Here is an 18,942-nt window from a genome sequence, read left to right on the forward strand (position 1 = left end):
ATAATGATCCTTTAAAGAATGGAGCTTCTGTGCCAGCTGGAGGGGCCCAATAAGCAGTAGCAGAGTATATAAACGTGCACTTAAAAGGTTAGAGGATGGCGCTGTGGCTTATGAAAAACAGAGCCAGGCCAGAGCGGTCCAGTGTGCCAGATTCAGTACAGGAAGCAGAGCTGGCTCAGTGCACACAGACTCCAGAGTCTGGTGTGCTGGTTGTGCCAGAAACTTCAGCTGTACTTGTGTGGCACGTGGCTGCTGTGAGAGTGGACAGAATCCCTGTCCTGGAGTTGTGAAGATTTCATCCTTGGGTTAGAATCAGCCATCAAGCCAGCTAATCCTTTCTTGTTCCAACTAATATGAGATTCTGAATGTCAAATTAATGTTCAAAATACCAAAGACTTCCTATTTCAAACTCTGAACTGAAATAAAATAAAATAAAATTTTGTGTTTAATGTCTGTGGTGGTTTGAATAGGAATGGCCCCACAGACTCGTGTACTCAAATGCTTGGCCCAAGGGAGTGGCACTGTTAGTGGATGTGGCACTGTCAGTGGATGTGGCACTGTTAGTGGCTGTGGGCTTGTTGGAGGAAGTGTGTCACTGTGGGGGCAGGCTTTGATGTCTCCTATGCACAAGCTATGCCCAGTGTTGCACACAGTCTCCTTCTGCTGCTTGCAGATCAAGATGTAGAACTCTTGGCTCCTCCAGCGCCATGTCTGCCCTTTTGCTGCCATGGTTCTCGCCATGACAATGAACTGTAAGCCAGCCCCAAATTAAATGTTTTCCATTATAAGAGTTGCCATGGGGCTGGAGAGATGGCTCAGCCTTTAAAGGCTAGGCTCACAACCAAAACTACAAGAGTTGCCATGGTCATGGTGTCTCTTCACAACAATAAATTCCTAACACACTGTCTCCTCCTGGAACATAATAGTGATGTAAATGAAATGACAGAACTTCTGAGGGTCTAAAGCACCTTCCCCTGCTGGTTGGCCCTGTGGTTTTGATTCTTCCTCATCCTCCTAAAGTTGTGGAAGGTTTACATCTGTAGTACACAGATGGAAGAGATGATTCATTTGCTTAAATCTATGACTGAACTTTTATCATTTATTAAACTGTCATTGATTTTTTTTTTCTCCTCGTTGCTGCTCAAGGCTTGAGTCTCTTTTTGAAGATATGTGTAATGCTTGAGCTCATTAAAGTACTGTATAGATGTCTGGGCTGGTTCAAAATCAGATGAAAACCTAGCAGGAAGTAAGAGCTTAGGCTAATACCGACCCCTGTGGACTAATTTGAAAGAATATGAAGCGGGGCACACACATTTACACCCAGCACTTGGAAGACAGAAACAGAACTGTTTGAGTTCGAGGCCAGCCTGGTCTACATAGTGAGTTCAGGACAGCCAGGGCTACACAGAGACTCTGTCTCAAAAACAAACAAAAAAACAACATGAAATAAGTAACAAATGAGCCGGGCGTGGTGGTGCACGCCTTTAATCCCAGCACTCGGGAGGCAGAGGCAGACGGATCGCTGTGAGTTCGAGGCCAGCCTGGTCTACAAAGTGAGTCCAGGATGGCCAAGGCTACACAGAGAAACCCTGTCTCGAAAAAAAAAAAAAAAAAAAAAAACAAAACAAACAACAAAAAAATGGCTAGAATCTCTTAATAGAAGCAAAGACGTATGGTTACAAGGTCTGAACTGTGCATGTGATCATTACAGCCAGTAGTAATATAGCTCATCAAAGCCGGGCGTGGTGGCACACACCTTTAATCCCAGCACTCGGGAGACAGAAGCAGGCGGATCGCTGTAAGTTCAAGGCCAGCCTGATTCCTATAGTGAGTTGTAGCTCAGCCAGGGCAGCATGTGAGACTCTGTCTCAAAAAGAACTGGAGGGTAGGGAAGGAGACGACTTATTAAACTGGGAAAGATGGAGGGAATGGCTCACTGGTAGAACACTGGCCTATAAAGCTCAAGACCTTTTTTCAACCCACAGCACCTCCCAAAAGTAGACCAATGGAAAACCATCTACAAAACACATTTTGAAAGACAACCATGACAGCATATAATGTAGTTCCAGCATTTGCGAGATCGGGGCAGGAGAACTACCAGCTTGAGCTATGGAGACCTTGTTTCAAAAAGAAAAGAGTAGGGCTGGAGAGATGGCTCAGTGGTTAAGAACCCTGGCTGCTCTTACTGGGACTCCAATTCCCAGCATTCACATGGTGGCTCGCAGCCATCTATAACTCCAGTTCTAGGTGATCAGTCCCCTTCTCTGCCCTTCATGGAGACCATGCATGCACATGGTGCACATATCTAAAGGTAGGGAAAACACACAAAAGAAATCTTTTTTTTTTCTTTTTTGGTTTTTCAAGACAGAGTTTTTCTGTGTAGCCTTGGCTGTCCTGAACTGACTTTGTAGACCAGGCCGGCCTCGAACTCACAGCGATCCGCCTGCCTCTGCCTCCCGAGAGCTGGGATTAAAGGTGTGCACCACCACCAACCCGGCAGTAAATCTTAACAAAACAGAAAAAGAAACATGGGAACAGTCCAGGTGTTCATATGTGATAACGACATTATATAATGAATTATTTAGGGGACGCTTTAAAATTTATTTTTATTTTATGTGCATTGGTGTTAATGCCTGCATGTATGTCTGTGTGAGGGTGTCAGATCTTGGAGTTATAGACAGTTGTGAGCTGCCGTGTGGGTGCTGGGAATTGAACCTGGCTCCTTTGGAAGAGCAGTCAGTGCTCTTAACCGCTGAACCATCTCTCCAGCCTGGGGCATTCTTACTCCACCCTGTCTTGCTTTAAAGTCAGAGCAAGTATGGCTCATGTCCACAATCAAGCACAAGGCTGAGGCAAAAGGATTGCTGAAGGTTGAGACCAGCCTGACATACCAAGTGAATTCCAGGCCAGTCTGGGTATATAAATACCCCTTGTCTTGAATCAGAAGAGTCCCCAAGCCACCTCTAGATACCAGACAGTAATCATAGCTGTAGTAATCATAACTACTTGGGAGGCTGAGGCTGGAGGATCTAGGCTGGACTGGGTACATAGAATACCCTACCCCTGCCAGGCACAAGTGCAGGCTTGTAATCCCAGCACTCAGGAGGCAGAGGAAGGCAGATATCTGTGAGTTCGAGGCCAGCCTGCTCTACAGAGCGAGAAATCCTGTCTCAAAAAAGAATAAAAAGAAAAGCCACACACCACCACCTAAGCATCAGAGGACTGTTTTAAAACTCTGTTCTTAGGGTTGTTCATGTGCCTTACAGAAATTTATGGAGTGTTGTTTGTTTGGCTGCTTGTTTTATTTTGTTGAGACAGTGTTTCTCAATGTAGCCCTGGCTGTCCTGGACAACCGCTTTGTAGACCAGGCTGGCCTCGAACTCACAGCGATCCACCTGCCTCTGCCTCCCGAGTGCTGGGATTTAAAGGCATGAGCCACTACCGCCTGCCTTTTTTTTTTTTTTTTTTTTTTTTTGTGCTTTAATTAAGATTTAATTTTTTATTCTGGGTATGGTAGCACATACCTTTAATCCCAGCATCCAGGAGGCAGAGGCAGGCAGATCTTTGAATTCCAGGCCAGCATAGTTTCCAGGACAGCCAAGACTACACAGAGGAACCCTGTCTTGGAAAAAACCAAAAAACTCTTGTAAGTGTATGCATGTTTTACTCATATGTGTGTGAGTGCAACATGTCTGTGCCTGGTGCCAGTGGATTCAGAAGAGGGTACCAGGTCTCCTGAAACTGGAATTAACCATAGTTTTGTGTCACTAAACGGCGGTTTAGGTTTTTGGAATTTTGTTTATTTGGATGGTTTTTTAAGACAGAGTTTCTCTGTGTAGCCTTGGCTGTCCTGGATTCATTTTGTAGACCAGGCTGAGTCGAACTCACAGCGATCTGCTTGCCTCTGCCTCCTTAGTGCTAGGATTAAAGGCGTGCGCCACCACGCCCGGCTCTAACACTGTTAAGTCTTGAGCACTGAACTAAAGGATGTAAGGGGAAAGAACTCCTCATCTTCAGCCATGCAGCTGCCCTCTTTGCAACCAGAGTTACCATAAATAGAAATATATGCTTTTTGGCGGGAGAGGAGGTTTCAAGACAGGATTTATCTGTGTAGCCTTGGCTGTCCTGGACTCACTTTGTAGACCAGGCTGGCTTGGAACTCAGTGATCCGCCTTCCTCTGCCTCTGCCTCTGGCTCTGCCTCCCAAGCTGCAGAAATAAATGTTTTAACATTACAAGAAGCACAAATAGAGACAAATCTACTGTGTGTAAAAACATTCTATGTTGGTAACTAGTTAGTCCAGGGGCCTTGGACTCCCATTCTGGAGAGGGACACACCTTGAGGTCTCGCCCGCTAGGGGCCACCAGCTTTGTCGTCCCTCACTGTCAAGCTGACTAGGTCCAGGACTCTCTAGAGATGCCAGACAGCTTGGCGCCTCCTTCCGATCAGCTCTGGGAAAGAGCCAAGGTGCTAATATGCCCGTCACTTCCAGAGATTCCGGAGAGACCCCCTAGAGTCATGCTAAAGGACTAAGGCTCCCACTGGGAGCCCTTTCTCCTCCTCCTCAACCATTTTCACTGTACATGGGATTACAATTCCTGGAATTATGTACAAATGGCATCAGTCACTGTGTTCTCTTTGGCTTCTTTCAGCATAATTATTTCAAAATCAGTTTCTACTTGTAATTTGTTGACCCAGTTGAGTGTTTGGACTGTCTTCACTTTGGGCTATTATAAGTATGGATGTGAAAGTCCGTGTGGACAGATACACTTTTTTCTTAAAGGCTGGATGACACTATAGGTCTATGGACACAAGGCTTCTCTTCCTGTTGTAAGGGAGTTTTGTCTTCAGTTGGTTTGTCTGTTGGATCTGGGCTGTTTGTTTTTTGAGCTGATTTCACTGCAGGGCCCAGGGTGACCTGGAATTTACCACGTAGAATGAACAAACGGCTCAAACTCCCAGTATACTGAAGACTGGTGTACCTGTGAAATCGAGGAGGCAGGGGATGGGACTTCATGCCTGTTCACACTCTTGTCAATCAAGCGTCTTCCCAGCCTATCCCCGACTCCCAGCTCTTGCTTTGCAGGCCAGCCATTGGATCTGTAGGAACCTTGCCTCTGCCTCCTGTGTGCTGGGTTTACAGCTGTGTGCATCCTTTCATTGTCTTTTCTGTTCTTTGAGGCAGGATCCTTTTTTTTTTCTTTCAATATTTATTTATTGTTTATACAGTATTCTGCCCACATGCACACCTGAAGGCCAGAAGAGGGCACCAGATCACATTATAGATGGTTGTGAGCCACCATGTGGTTATTTGGAATTGAACTCAGGACCTTTGGAAGAGCAGACAGTGCTTTTAACCTCCGAGCCATCTCTCCAGCCCTTGAGACAGGATCTTATGTTGCCTACACTGGTCTTGAACTTCTGGGCTCAATTGGTCCTCACACACCAGCTTCATCCTAGCTGTTATTATAGGCCTGCACCATACGTATTTGTTTGTTTGTTTTCTCGCCTGGCCTATCTATTTGTTTTTAAGAAACAACTAGAAGATAAATCAGAATTAAAAGTTTAAGGCTGGCCGGGCGTGGTGGCGCACGCCTTTAATCCCAGCACTCGGGAGGCAGAGGCAGGCGGATCGCTGTGAGTTCGAGGCCAGGCTGGTCTACAAAGTGAGTCCAGGATGGCCAAGGCTACACAGAGAAACCCTGTCTCGAAAAACCAAAAAAAAAAAAAAAAAAAAAAAAAAAAAAAAAAAAGTTTAAGGCTGAGCTGGGTGGTGGTGGCAGCAGTGCACACCTCTAATTCCAGTACTTGGGAGGCAGAGACAGAGGTAGAGGCAGAGGCGGTTGGATTGCTGTGAGTTTGAGGCCAGCTTGGCCTACAAAGTGATTCCAGTACAGTCAGGGCTACACACAGAGAAACCCTATCCTGAAAAACTAAAAAAAAAAAAAAAAAAAAAAGCAACTAATAACAACAACAAACTCCCCAACAAATCGAGTTCCAGGATAGTCAGGGCTCTGTTACACAGAGAAATCATGTCTCAACAAAACAAAACAAACACAGAGAAACCCTGCCTTGAAAAACTAAAAATAAGCCAGGCGTGGTGGCGCACGCCTTTAATCCCAGCGCTCGGGAGGCAGAGGCAGGCGGATCGCTGTGAATTCGAGGCCGGCCGCTGTGAATTCGAGGCCGGCCTGGTCTACAAAGTGAGTCCAGGATGGCCAAGGCTACACAGAGAAACCCTGTCTCGGAAAAAAACAAAACAAAACAAAAAAGAAAAACTAAAAGTAAAATAATAATAATAATAATAAAAAAAGTGAAGGCTGGCTGTAGAGTAGTGCTTCTCACCCTTCCTAATGCTGCAAAGCTTTAATGCAGCTGCTCATGCTGTGGTGACTCCCAACCATAAAATCACTTTGTTGCTGCTTCATCACTGTAATTTTGGTACTGCTATGAACCATAACATAAATATCTGTTATGAAGGATATCTGCTATATGACCCCTGTGAACAAGTCACGTGACCCCCAAAGGGATTGCAGCTCACAGGCTGAGAAATGCTGCTGTAACATGCATTCCAGGCCAGCCTGGGTTATATGGAAAAGCCATTTCCTGTCTCCTGTCTCCCTTCCTTCCTTCCTCCCTCCCTCCCTCCCTCCCTCCCTCCCTCCCTTCTTTCCTTCCTTCCTCCTTTCTTCCTTCCTTCCTTCCTTCTAGACAGAATCTCACTATTTAGCTCTGGATGGCTTCAAACCTACAATCCCCCCTCCTCTCTGAGGGCTAGGGTTTCACTGGTGCATCAGTATTTCATGACTATTTCCTGGGGCAACTAGACTGTCCACTCACCCCAGGCAGGGCACCACCAACAGACCAAAGTAACGATTCCCTCAAAGTCCATTTCTGTGAAGCTGCGAGTCGGGCTTGCTTGCAGAACTCACTGCAGCTTAGTCCCACCCCACCGTGGAGACGGCTTTCCCCCACAGCTGGGACGATGGGCAAGGCATGCATGTCTCCTATCACCAAGACTACACAGAGCCTGAGCAGAGTTACATGCAGAGCTGTGAGGGAGATGCAGGAAGGAGGGCTGGAATCTCAGGTGAGGGTCTAATGACCCTCTCCCCCCCCCCCACACACACACCCCTTCTATTAAAGAAATGTCAACAGGCCATTGAGGGGCACTTGGAAGTAGTCACAGCTGCTCTGAGGAAGTTACTAAGGGGTGACAGGCTTGGAGAACAGCCATCTAAGACAGCCACCATGCCTCTTTTCAGGATCTCACAATGTAGCCTTGGCCAGCTTGGAACGTGCCATGTAGAGCAGGCTGTCCGGGAGTGCTTGCCTCTGCTTTATTAGTACTTAAGTGTGGACTATTGGTGGAGAGATGGCTCAGAGGTTAAGAGCACTGGCTGCTCTTCTAGAGTTCCTGAGCTCAATTCCCAGCATCCATAAGGTGGATCATAACCACCTATAATGAGATCTGGTGCCCTCTTCTGGTGGGCAAGCACACATGCAGGTAGGGCATTATATAACTAATAAATAAATCTTAAAAAAAGTAGAAATAGCCGGAGGTGGTGGCGCACGAATTTTTTTTTTTTTTTTTTTTGGTTTTTCGAGACAGGGTTTCTCTATGTAGCCTTGGCTGTCCTGGACTCGCTTTGTAGACCAGGCTGGCCTCGAACTCACAGCGATCCGCCTGCCTCTGCCTCCCGAGTGCTGGGATTAAAGGCGTGCGCCACCACGCCCGGCTGTGGCGCACGAATTTAAACCCAGCACTCGGGAGGCAGAGGCAGGCAGATTGCTGTGAGTTCGAGGCCAGCCTAGTCTACAAAGTGAATCCAGGACGGCCAAGGCTACACAGAGAAACACTGTCTCGAAAAAACCAAAAAAAAAAAAAAAGAAAGAAAGAAAAGAAGAAGAAGAAAGGGGGCTGGAGAGATGCCTCGGTTAAGAACACCGGTTGTTCTTCCAGAGCTCCTGAGTTCAATCCCTAGCAACCACATGGTGCTTCATAACCATACACAGTGAAAGCTGGCTCCCTCTGCTGGCATGCAGGCACAACACTATAAATAGTAATTGTTCTAACTCACAGCGATCCGCCTGCCTCTGCCTCCCGAGTGCTGGGATTAAAGGTGTGCACCATCACCACGGCTAAATAATAATTCTTTAAAAAAAAAAAATGAAAAAGAGGGCCGGAGAGTTGGCTCAGTGGTTAAGAGCACCGTCTGCTCTTCCAAAGGTCCCCGGGTTCAATTCCCAGCACCCACATGGCAGCTCACAACCATCTGTAACTCCAAGATCTGACACCCTCACACCAGTGTGCATAACTTTAAAAATGAAATAAAAATGTTTTAAAATGAAAAAGAAAGGGAAAATGGGAGGGAGGGAGGTGAGGAGGGTTCTTAGAGACTGGCAAGACTTCAAAGCCATGCCTGATTCCTTTCAAGTCACAATTCTCAATCATCTACAAACCATTCTGGCTCTCACTTCAAACTGTATTCAATAGCAAAGCACAAAAGATGCCTAAAAGCTGGACATGACCCAGATTTTGTAACACGGACCCATAAGCCTAGCCTCTTGGGAAGTTAAGGCAGGATAGCAAGGTCAAGGCCAGCATGAGCACGTAGTGAGATCTTTCAAAAAGTAGAAAGATTTAATGATATAACATATAACTCAGAAGTTCAGCACTTGTGCAGCATACATGGAGCCCCTAGGTACAATTTCTAACATTACCAACAAACAAAAACAAAAACGGAAGGAAGTGGAGAGAAAGGAAGAGAAAAAGTCTGGGCATAGGTACCGACATAGTGATACCATGCCTTGCATAGATTTTCTAATCTTTTTTTTTTTTCCCTCCCTGCTATGCTATGGGTATTGTCATTCCCTACATTGTCCACCTTGCAGATTCCTAAATAACCCAGCTCTGAAGTGCCTAAAGTAACCGGATTGGGGAGGTGGTGGCACTCACAGGTTCATTCTACCAACCCAGTACCTATGTGATCGGTGCAATTTACTGAATGGCTTTTTCTTTCAATTTTTTTTTTTTTTTTATCTTTAAAATGTAGGTTGGTCTTAGAGGTGGTTGAGCCAGCACTTGGGATGCAGAGGCAGGTAGATCTCTGAGTTAGAGGCCAGCCTAGTCTACAGAGTGAGTTCCAGGACAGCCAGGGCTACACAGGAAACACACACACACACACACACACACACACACTGACTAAACAAACAAACAAAAAAAATTTTTTTTTCGAGACAAGGTTTCTCTGTGTAGCCTTGGCTGTCCTAGACTCACTTTGTAGACCAGGCTGGCCTCGAACTCACAGCGATCCACCTGCCTCTGCCTTCCAAGTGCTGGGATTAAAGGCGTGCGCCACCACGCTCGGCTCAAACAAACTAATTTAATTTAATTAAAATGTGTGTTGAGCATGTAGCTTACTTAGAGGTGGAATGGTTGTCTGGCAGGCTGAAGGCCCAGAATTGCTCAGAAGATGGAAGCTGTCACTCTGGACAGAAAAGCACGTAATCCTATTTATTATTTGTCATCAATCAGTACTTTTGTGTCCTACTCATTGCTAGGCCCGGTGTGTTTAGTAAGATTTGGTCTTTCTCTTCCTGACACAGGAACAGCTTTGCATTTAGAGCCCAGGGTGGGGCAGATAATTGAATGACTAAGTGACTAGAAACTTTCCATCCCAGGAGAACAAAAAAGCCCCAGCACAGGTCAGAACGTTTGTTATCTGCCTTGAGCCTAAAGACCACTCCCAGGTGTGATGGCGCCTGGATGGCAGGAGTCCTCTTCCCAGGGGCTATGCCTTGGTAGGCTGATAAGTAGAGGACACCCTGGAGGTCACCAGATCCCTTTCAACATTAGGGTCATCTAGCTGCCTGACTCCAGTGTACCCTAGTTCTACTGGTTTCCTGGCCCCAGTTCCAGGACCCCAGGTGGCCCCTGCATCTGCTCCCTGCCTTTTGCCTTGGGCACATATCTTCCCCAATTTTACAGGTTCTGGTTTTTTTTTGTTGTTGTTGTTTTGCTTTTTGTTTTCCCAAAAGGAAATTGGTGATCTAAATGAGTGTGCCACCTGCAAAGCAGCTTCTGGGACCTCACAGGACAAGTCAGAATAATAATCATAGTACTAACAGAAGAGCTGCAGGTGTTGAGGGAAAAGCAGGCGGGAAGCCCTGGGTCCAATCTCAGCAACCAAAACAACCTAACAGTAATATAATCCTTTTTTTGTTTGTTTGGTTTTGTTGTTGTTGTTTGTTTTTTTTTTTGTTTTCTAGACAGGGATTCTCTGTGTAACAATAGCACTGGCTGGCCTCATATTGACAGTGATCTGCCTGCCTCTGCCTCCCTGAGTGCTGGGGTTAAAGGTGTGTGTCACCAAGCCTGGCTAATATAATACTTACTGTGCGCCTTATGCATATTCATATATTTGATCCTATAACCTCCGTACAGGAGAGGTATCTTTGTAGTGCGTAGGGTTCAAGGCTCCTACCACAGCACCCCAAAATAAAGTCTGGGGGAGAAAAGAATCTCTCACTTGTTTGGCACGCTTCGACCTTGTTATTCTGCAGAAACTGTAGAATAGGGAATAACTTTACAAGGCAGTCTTTCCTTTTTTCTTTTCTTTTTTCTTTTTTTTTTTTTTTGGTTTTTCGAGACAGGGTCTCTCTGTGTAGCCTTGGCCATCCTGGACTCACTTTGTAGACCAGGCTGGCCTCGAACTCACAGCGATCCGCCTGCCTCTGCCTCCCGAGTGCTGGGATTAAAGGCGTGCGCCACTACGCCCGGCTCCTTTTTTCTTTTCTTTGAGACAGGATTTCTCTGTGTAGCCCAGGCTATCCTGGACAGCTTTGTAGACCAGGCTGGCTTGGAACTCACAGTGATCTGCCTCTGGAGTGCTGGGATTAAAGGTGTGCGCCACTACGCCGGCTTAATTGAGAGACTTGAATCTGCATAACAAGAACATGTCTATTTGCCACACAATACCTTTCCTTATCCTCAAGTAATTTGTATCACCATCATCCTTCCAGAAGTCCTAGGGACTCCATTCCTTTCTGTAGCACAGGAAAATTAAAATAAGTGAGGCTTCATATGACATTATTTTGTGGGACTCCAGTGGATATGTGACTAGTTAAATATGAGGGGTATTTTTTGTTTGTGTGTTTATCTATTTTCCATCTATTTAATTTGCAAACAAGCCAAAGACACTAGGGAGAAAGCTATTTTTCCTGTTCCTTACTGTAGCGCATGGGGTAAAGGCTCCTACCACTGCACCCCAAAATAAAGTTCAGGAGAAAATAATCTAGAATTAGAGTTTGGGGAAGTCTGTGCCTCAGTTTCTCCATCTGCTACCAGGTAATACTACTATATAAATCATTGGATTGGATTGTTAGGAAGATGAAATTAATTACATTTTATATGTGAAATGGTGACCAATACATAGAGAAAATTTTAAAACCAACCAACCAGCCAACCAACCAAACAAAAAAAGGTGAGGTGTGGAGGCACATCCCTTTAATCCCAGCATTCAGGAGGCGCAGGGAGGCAGATCTTTGTGAGTTCGAGGCCAGCCTAGTCTAAAAAGTGAGTGCAGGACAGCCAAGACTGTTATACCAAGAAACCCTGTCTCGAAAAACAAACAAGCAAAAAAGTTAGTAATACTATATTTTAATGACCTTTTTTGTAGATGAGGTAACAGGCACGGAGAGAAGTTTGATAATTTGTCTGAGATAATGCAACTAGGAATCAACTCCCAGGAAGTCTGGATGTTAAAGCACACCAGCAGTGCAGGGCAAATGTCCACATGGATTCCTCTGAAGAGAGAGTGGAGGCCAAAGCCTTGAATTGAGCCAGATTGAAACTTCTAAGTCTTCATTCTGAGTGCCGACCGCGTGGCTCAGCGGTTAAAAACCCTGACTTGTACAAACCCAGAGGCCAGTTTGTATCCGGACCACCACTTTGCCGGGGGCGGTGGCGAACACCTGTGATCCCAGCATTCACTGCGGCAGAGGCAGGCGGATCACTGTGAATTTGAGCCCAGCCTGGTCTACAAAGTTAGTCCAGGACAGCCAAGGCTACACAGAGAAACCCTGTCTTGGGAAAAAAATAAAATAGAATAAGTCTTCATTCTTCTGTAGTAAATAAAGTTTGGAGAATTGGACTGTCTTCAGGTGGCCTCAGTTTTTGGAAAAGGGATCTGAGGCCTGAGCCCTGCCTAAAAGGTGATTGGCTGGGGCTCTCCCAGGCTCCTATCCTTTCTTTCAGGAAGTCCCAGTAAAGTGACATTCAGAATTTAAGTGGTAAATGACAAGCTAAAATGAACAACCATTGCTAAGAGAGTTGGTTTAAGCCATCAGAAATTGAGCATAAGCCAATAAACCTTCAGCTGGGGCTTTCTACACCACCTGGGAAAGGCTGCTGGAATTCCAGGATGCTCCTATGTCGACTGGGGAAATGCGCATGTCAGCAAGCAGAGAGATGGGCCAGAGACCCCATTGGGGGGAGGTGTGGGGAGTTCCTGGTCCAGATAATGGCCCAAGCAAAAGCTGAGAGGCTCAAGTTCCCCTTTCTGCGGTCGGCACGATGATCTGGAAAACCTTTACAAACTTGAATATGGAGGAAAAGAATTAACTTCGAGAAAAAAGAAGTTTAAGTTTCGTGAGAGAAACGTTGGCATTTTTAGCTGCGTCTTTCTGAGGCACCTGAAGAAGCGAGATTTGCCAAGGAAAAGGCGCAACCCCAGTCAAAAGGGAGCGAGGGTGCTGTAGGGACAGGGGCTTAGACTCGAGCCGTGACAATTTGGGCGGGAAGATTCTCCCATTTGGCTCTCCTCTTTTGCTTCTTTCTGTGCGCGTTGCCCGAGCGCCTCGCCTCCCAAAATAGGTGTATCTGGAGGGAGTAGAGACCGCGTGCTGCCTCTGCCCTCAGGTAAATTACTCCCCTCCTCTCCTTAGGCTCCGCCCCTCCCGCTGGGCCCCTCCTAGGGCTCTGGCGCGCGGGCCCCGCCCCTCGTCTCTTGAACACCACGCCCCTTCCGCACGCTCCGCCCCCGCGCTCGCGCGCCAGGTCCGGGCGGCGCCGACGTACTTGGCGGGAGATAGGAAAAGTGCTTCAGTGCGCTCTCGAGGCAGCTGCAGTTCCTGAGACGGCGCGACCAAACCTGCAGACGCGCTAACGCCTCAGAGCGCCGCCTGGGGCCGGGAGCAGCCGGAGCAGCTTGAGCCCTGACCCCGGCCCGGCTCCCGCTCCGGGCTCGGCCGGCGGGCGTAAGGGCGCGGCGCGGCCCGGGCCGGGGGGATGTCTCGGCGGACGCGTTGGTGAGAGACTGCGCTGGGGTTCTCGCCCCTCCCTTTCGGTCGGCTAACGTGAGATGGGGGTCCCCTCGCGAGCTGGACCTCACGCCGCCCGGTGCAGGGGCGCCGCCCGGTGCAGGGGTCGCGCCACGCTAAGGGACTCTAGGTACTTCTCGCCCGGGTTCTCGAGCCCAGGCCCGGGAGCCTGAAAGCGCGGGTTTCCCCCTCAAGACCGGGTCCCGGCCCTGGATTCGATCCATCGTCTCCCGCCTAATTGCAGGGTGGGGAAGGAAGGCTGGTGCGCGCGGTGTCAGCCGGAGGCTCTTTACAAGGCAGGGAGAATGCCTTCCCTTGTGGGAGCGTGTGGAAGGCAGAAGTCTGGGAGACACTTGTCGTTCAAGAGTGGCTCGAATTTGTTGGCGGTCCTTTCCTGTTAGCATTCCGGGAAGCACAAAGCCCCTGGGCTCTCTGCGGGGAGTGCGGCCGGGGATTCATTGTCAGTCTCCTGGGGGCGGGGGGGGGGGAATTCAGCGGCCGGTTCGATTTGGTTTGGTTTCAGAAGCCCTCTTCCTGTCCCAGGCTAGTTTTGGGCAGCTGGGGCTGAGTAAAGAACGATGATGTGTAATGAGACTGCTCTGCCAGCAGCTGCTGGGCCAAAGGCTGGAACTTGGTTTCCCTCTTATTAGTTCCCCCAGGGGGCAAGTGGCTGGGTCAAGCCTGGACCTATCTTCTTACACCTGTGTCCCTGGGGGCCTAACCTCCGGGCTTTCCAGCCTCTTTTAAGGCGTGGGTCGGTAACCGGGGTCCTGCCGGGGTTCCCTCTGAGTCTCTCCCATTGAAAACACCTTACCCCACGCCTTCCAATGGCGGAACTGGGCTTAGTTTGAGGATACAGAACAGAGATGCCCTGCTTGGTTACTTCCACAGAGTTGGAAGCTGGAAAGCACTGGGTCCGTGGTACTAGTGAGTGTGATTTCTCATACCCCAGTTTCTAGGGCGGTTCATTGCCCGGAAAAATCGCCTGGAAGTTTTACACCCAGAACCCCGAGGCTCATTGGAGGGACCCTTGAGAAGCATGGCCTCAGTGCCCTTGTATCCTCAGGAGCCTCACTTTCTCTGCCACATGTTGTAACTCCCTTGTACCCCAGTGCCCCACTTCCCCCTTAGCCTCTGACTCACCTTTCCCTGGAACATAGCCCAGAATGTACAAGGGCAAGAGAAAAGGGTATGTGTACAAAAATGCGACTTTTTTTTTTTCCCTTAGTTAAGCCACACAGTGGCCTCTGCTATAGCTGTGAAGGGAGGTGAGGGTGTAAAGGTGTGGAGCCTGACACAGTATAACCCTTGTTGGCTTCAGTCTGTTAAAAGAGACCTTGAGAATGTGTGAGAAGACATGTGAATGATGGATGCTACCGTCTGTTTAATAGTGTCCTTAATAAATGGCGCTGGAGCATCAGAGTTGTCTACACAGATACCTTCCATCCTGGCTTCTCATAGAATCTGGGGCTTGGGCTGTATTGGAGAAGCAAGCTCAATTAATTGTTTATACTTAGTAGCCTGGTGTGGCGCCGCAGGCCTTTAATCTGAGCACTCAGGAGGCAGGTAAGCAGATCTCTGATAGTTCGAGGCCAGCCTGGTCTACAAAGCTAGTCCAGGACAGCCAGGGTGACACAGACACCCTGTCTCTGAAAAACAAAGCAAACCATACCAACCACACCAACCACGGCCGGGTGGTGGTGGTACATGTCTTTAATCCCAGCACTTGGGAGGCAGAGGCAGGCAGATTGTTGTGAGTCCAGGACAGCCAAGGCTACACAGAAACTCTGTCTCTAAAAACCAGGACAAGGAGAGGGGGAGAGAGAGAGAAAGAGAGAGAGAGAGAGAGAGAGAGAGAGAGAGAGAGAGAGAGAGAGAGAGAGAGAGAGAGAGAGAGAACGAGAGAACGAGAACCCACCCACCCACAAAACATAGAAGATTTTGCTTCCTATTTTACAATGGTACAAAACAAATCTGCATTCCAGATCCAGTGACATGTATTGCTCGGTTTAGGAACTTTTCATTTCAATAGAAAAATGTGAAACTGTTTAGTGTCTAGTGCGCTGCATCTTTGTAAGTACTCATTCATTCACAAACCCACTCGTTCCCTGGACAAATATTTCTTTTTTTTTTTTTTTTTGGTTTTTTCGAGACAGGGTTTCTCTGTGTAGCCTTGGCCATCCTGGACTCACTTTGTAGACCAGGCTGGCCTCGAACTCACAGCGATCCTCCTGCCTCTGCCTCCCGAGTGCAAATATTTCTTTTCGGCCTTTCTGTGCCAAGTTCCAGGATAAGAAGGTGGAGCTGACCTTTGTGGGTGATGTCAAGACCAGAAGTAGGAGCTGAGGGCAGGGCCTGGCTTTCCTAAGTGCTTTGGGCGTGTGGGAGTGACTGGGAAGCTGCTGAGTGTGAGGGAAGAAAGGCAAGCGTGTGTAGACACCAACGGAACCCTTTTGGGCACAAATCGTGCCTTGTCTTGCTTGTTTGGAAATCTCTGCTTTCTCAGTTACAAGTATCTGTTCTTTGGTTGTATTTGTTAGAGGTGATTTGATGCAGGTCCTGGGAAATTGGGGAAGGATTAACAGCCTTCTATAAATAACTGATTGTTTTCCTTCCTTGCTTCCTTATGTATTTGTGTGTGGTTATGTGCAGGAGATCAGACACCCTCTTCTAATTCTGTATGCACCAGGCATAGATGTGGTGCACAGACATACATGCAGGCAAGAACACAGACACAGAAAATAAGTCTTAAAAAAAAAAAAAAAAAAAAAAAAAAAAAAAAAAACAGACGAAACCAAACAAAACAACCTAACGCCTGTACGTTTGTTATTGAGAAGAAAAAAAATGGGGCTATGGTTTTAAATATCATTTTGTGTTTGTGTTTTGAGGTAGGCCTGGCTAGCTCGTGCTGGCCTCAGTCTCAGCCTCCAGAGTGTGGGTTATGGGCATATGCAGCCATGGCCTGGTTAAGTATCAGACTTTGTGAAGAGTTTTTGGTTTGTATTTGTGGTGAGATGTGGTGGTTAGAAGCCAGGGCTTTGTTCATGCTGGACAATTTTATCCCAAAAATGAAGCATGCTTTAAAAGGAAAAGTAAAGCCAGGCATGGTGCCTGAATTTATAATCTCAGATTAAGGTAGGATTACCTTGAGGGCAGCCTGGGCTGCATAGCAAGGCTCCCTCAACAACAAACACAGTAAAGTATGGGCTCAAGCTCTTACTCCAGGTACAGATGGCTTGATAGATAAAGATGCTGGCACACAGGCGGGCCTGCCAATAAATACATGTAGGTTTTAAGGCCCATAAACCCTTTTCTTTTTTGTTTTTGTTTTTGTTTTTGTTTTTTTGTTTTTTGTTTTGTTTTTGAGACAGGGTTTCTCTGTGTAGCCTTGGCCATCCTGGACTTACTTTGTAGACCAGGCTGGCCTCGAACTCACAGCGATCCGCCAGCCTCTGCCTCCCGAGTGCTGGGATTAAAGGCATGCGCCACCGCGCCCGGCTCCATAAACCCTTTTCATTGAGGAGAAAACAGAGGGCAGAGGGCTGGGCATGGTGGGGCATACCTTTAACACCAGCACTGGCTGGAGGACCTGAGTTTGGGGCCATCCTGGTCTACACAGTGAGTTCTGGGACAGCCAGGAGAGAGACATAGGCAGATGACGGAGACAGACTCTGAAAGACTAAATCTGTTGGGCTTCGAACAGTGGACTCAGTTTCAAAAAAGAAACAACAACAAAAAAACAGGAGGCAAAAGTCAACTTGTAAGTTTGGCTTTTTTGTTTTGTTTTTAGAGACAGTTTCCCTGTGTAACAGTCCTGGCTATCCTGGACTCTTTTGTAGACCAGGCTGACCTCGAACTCTCAGTGATCGCCTGCTTCTGTCTCCCAAGGCCACCATGCCCAGCTTTAAGTTTGTCTTTTTGAGACAGGGTTTTATTTAGCCCAGACTGGGCTTGAATTCATTGTGTAGTTAGGACAACCTTGAACCCTTATCTTTTTTACAAAACACTGGCCTGTACCTGCTTTTTTTGGGGGGTGGGGGGCAGGTTCGAGACAGGGTTTCTCTGTGTAACAGCTCTGGCTGTCCTGGAACTCGCTCTGTAGTCCAGGCTAGCCTCGAACCACGGAGATTCCCCTGCCTCTGCCCCTCAAGAGCTGGGATTAAAGGTGTGAGCCACCACCTCCTGGCCTGTGCCTCCTTTTGTAAAAGTAAAAAACAAAGGCCTGCTTCCCCAAACCTCTCCCTATGGTTGGCCTGGCCTGGCCACACACCAGCATCCCCAGGTAGAGGAGTATAAACGTGCTGTCTGTGACCTTTAGCTTTTGCTTCCCCAGTGAGGAGCTGGATGAGTATCACTACCAGGACTTTGCAGACTCCGACCTCTTGGAGCAGAGAGACAACAAGTGCAAGGTCAAATGGACACATGAGGAGGTGAGCCATACAGCTGCTCCCCGGAACTGGGGAGGAGAGGGAAGATGGCGGTAGAGGGGTGAGGAGGTTGATCAGCCAGCCGAGCTTAGCTCTGTGTCTGATGTCTTCATCTAGGGACAGTGCGGAAGTTGATGGGCCATCTTCTGGGCCCCCTCAGAGCATTCTCAGGCTCTAAAATCTGAGGACTGGAGAGTTAGTCCTCAGACCTCAGTCTCTGTCATGTGCTTCTTGCCCTCTATCTTAGTTGCTTTTCTGGTGTTACAGAGTAGGTAGCTTATAAAGGAGGCTTTATTCACCTCAGCGTTCTAGGTATATATATATAATTTTTTTTTTTTTTTTTTTTGGAAGGCATTATTACTGGTGGGGGACTCTATTTTCCACTGCAATAAGAACCCATAAGAGGCAGTGGCAAACTGGCATTTATAGCAGACTTATTCTCAGGCTACTAATCCATTGATCCGTGTATTTTTATTTTATTTTATTTTATTTTTTTGGTTTTTCGAGACAGGGTTTCTCTGTGTAGCCTTGACTGTCCTAGACTCACTTTGTAGACTAGGGTGGCCTCGAACTCACAGCGATCCGCCTGCCTCTGCCTCCCGAGCGCTGGGATTAAAGGTGTGCACAACCACGCCCGGCTTTGATCCGTGTATTGATGATACGTTCTAAGGACAGAGACTGTGACTTAAACACCCCCAACCCTCCTGGGACTGCGTAGTGAGATTAAGTTTAAACTTGAGTTTTCTTTTTCTATCATCCTCTCCCACCATATCCTTCTTCCCTATCTCCTTTCCTCATCTGGCCTGCTTGCTTGCTTGCTTGTTTGTTTTAAACCTATCTGCCTGCCTGAAGAGGCAGTCACGTAGCATCTTCTTTCTTTGAGGCGGATTTGTTGCTGCCTGCTACTGTGACTAATATTGACACTTAGTAGGTACGCAATTCAGTTCCTGAGTGAATGTATGAATGTGACTGTATCATGGCGTCTATAACACTTTCCACACACGTGAACTAAGCCCTGTGTCTTTCTTACATTGGCAGGATGACCAGCTGAGGACCCTGGTGAGGCAGTTTGGACAGCAAGACTGGAAGTTCCTAGCCAGCCACTTTCCTGTGAGTGTTGCTCCTCCACAGGGCAAGGGTGCTGGGTGGCCTCTAGTGAATGATGCCTAGAAAGCATAAGCACATGGGGTGG

The 18,942-nt window shown here is 47.6% G+C and overlaps 1 protein-coding gene across 2 annotated transcripts in view; it reads left to right on the top strand.

The window, feature by feature from the left end:
* The first annotated feature begins 13,187 nt into the window (after nt 1-13,187).
* Nucleotides 13,188-18,942, top strand: part of Mybl2 (MYB proto-oncogene like 2) — a 29,464-nt gene continuing 23,709 nt past the window's right edge. For both annotated transcript variants that reach the window (XM_051144952.1, XM_051144954.1), the window contains exons 1-3: nt 13,188-13,311; nt 17,657-17,753; nt 18,789-18,860. In XM_051144952.1, the coding sequence (XP_051000909.1) occupies nt 13,292-13,311; nt 17,657-17,753; nt 18,789-18,860 (189 nt within the window). In that variant the 5' untranslated portion in view covers nt 13,188-13,291. The remainder of the gene's footprint in view (nt 13,312-17,656; nt 17,754-18,788; nt 18,861-18,942) is intronic.

The sequence above is a fragment of the Acomys russatus genome, chromosome 4 (genome assembly GCF_903995435.1).
Source record: "Acomys russatus chromosome 4, mAcoRus1.1, whole genome shotgun sequence".
NCBI lineage: Eukaryota > Metazoa > Chordata > Mammalia > Rodentia > Muridae > Acomys > Acomys russatus.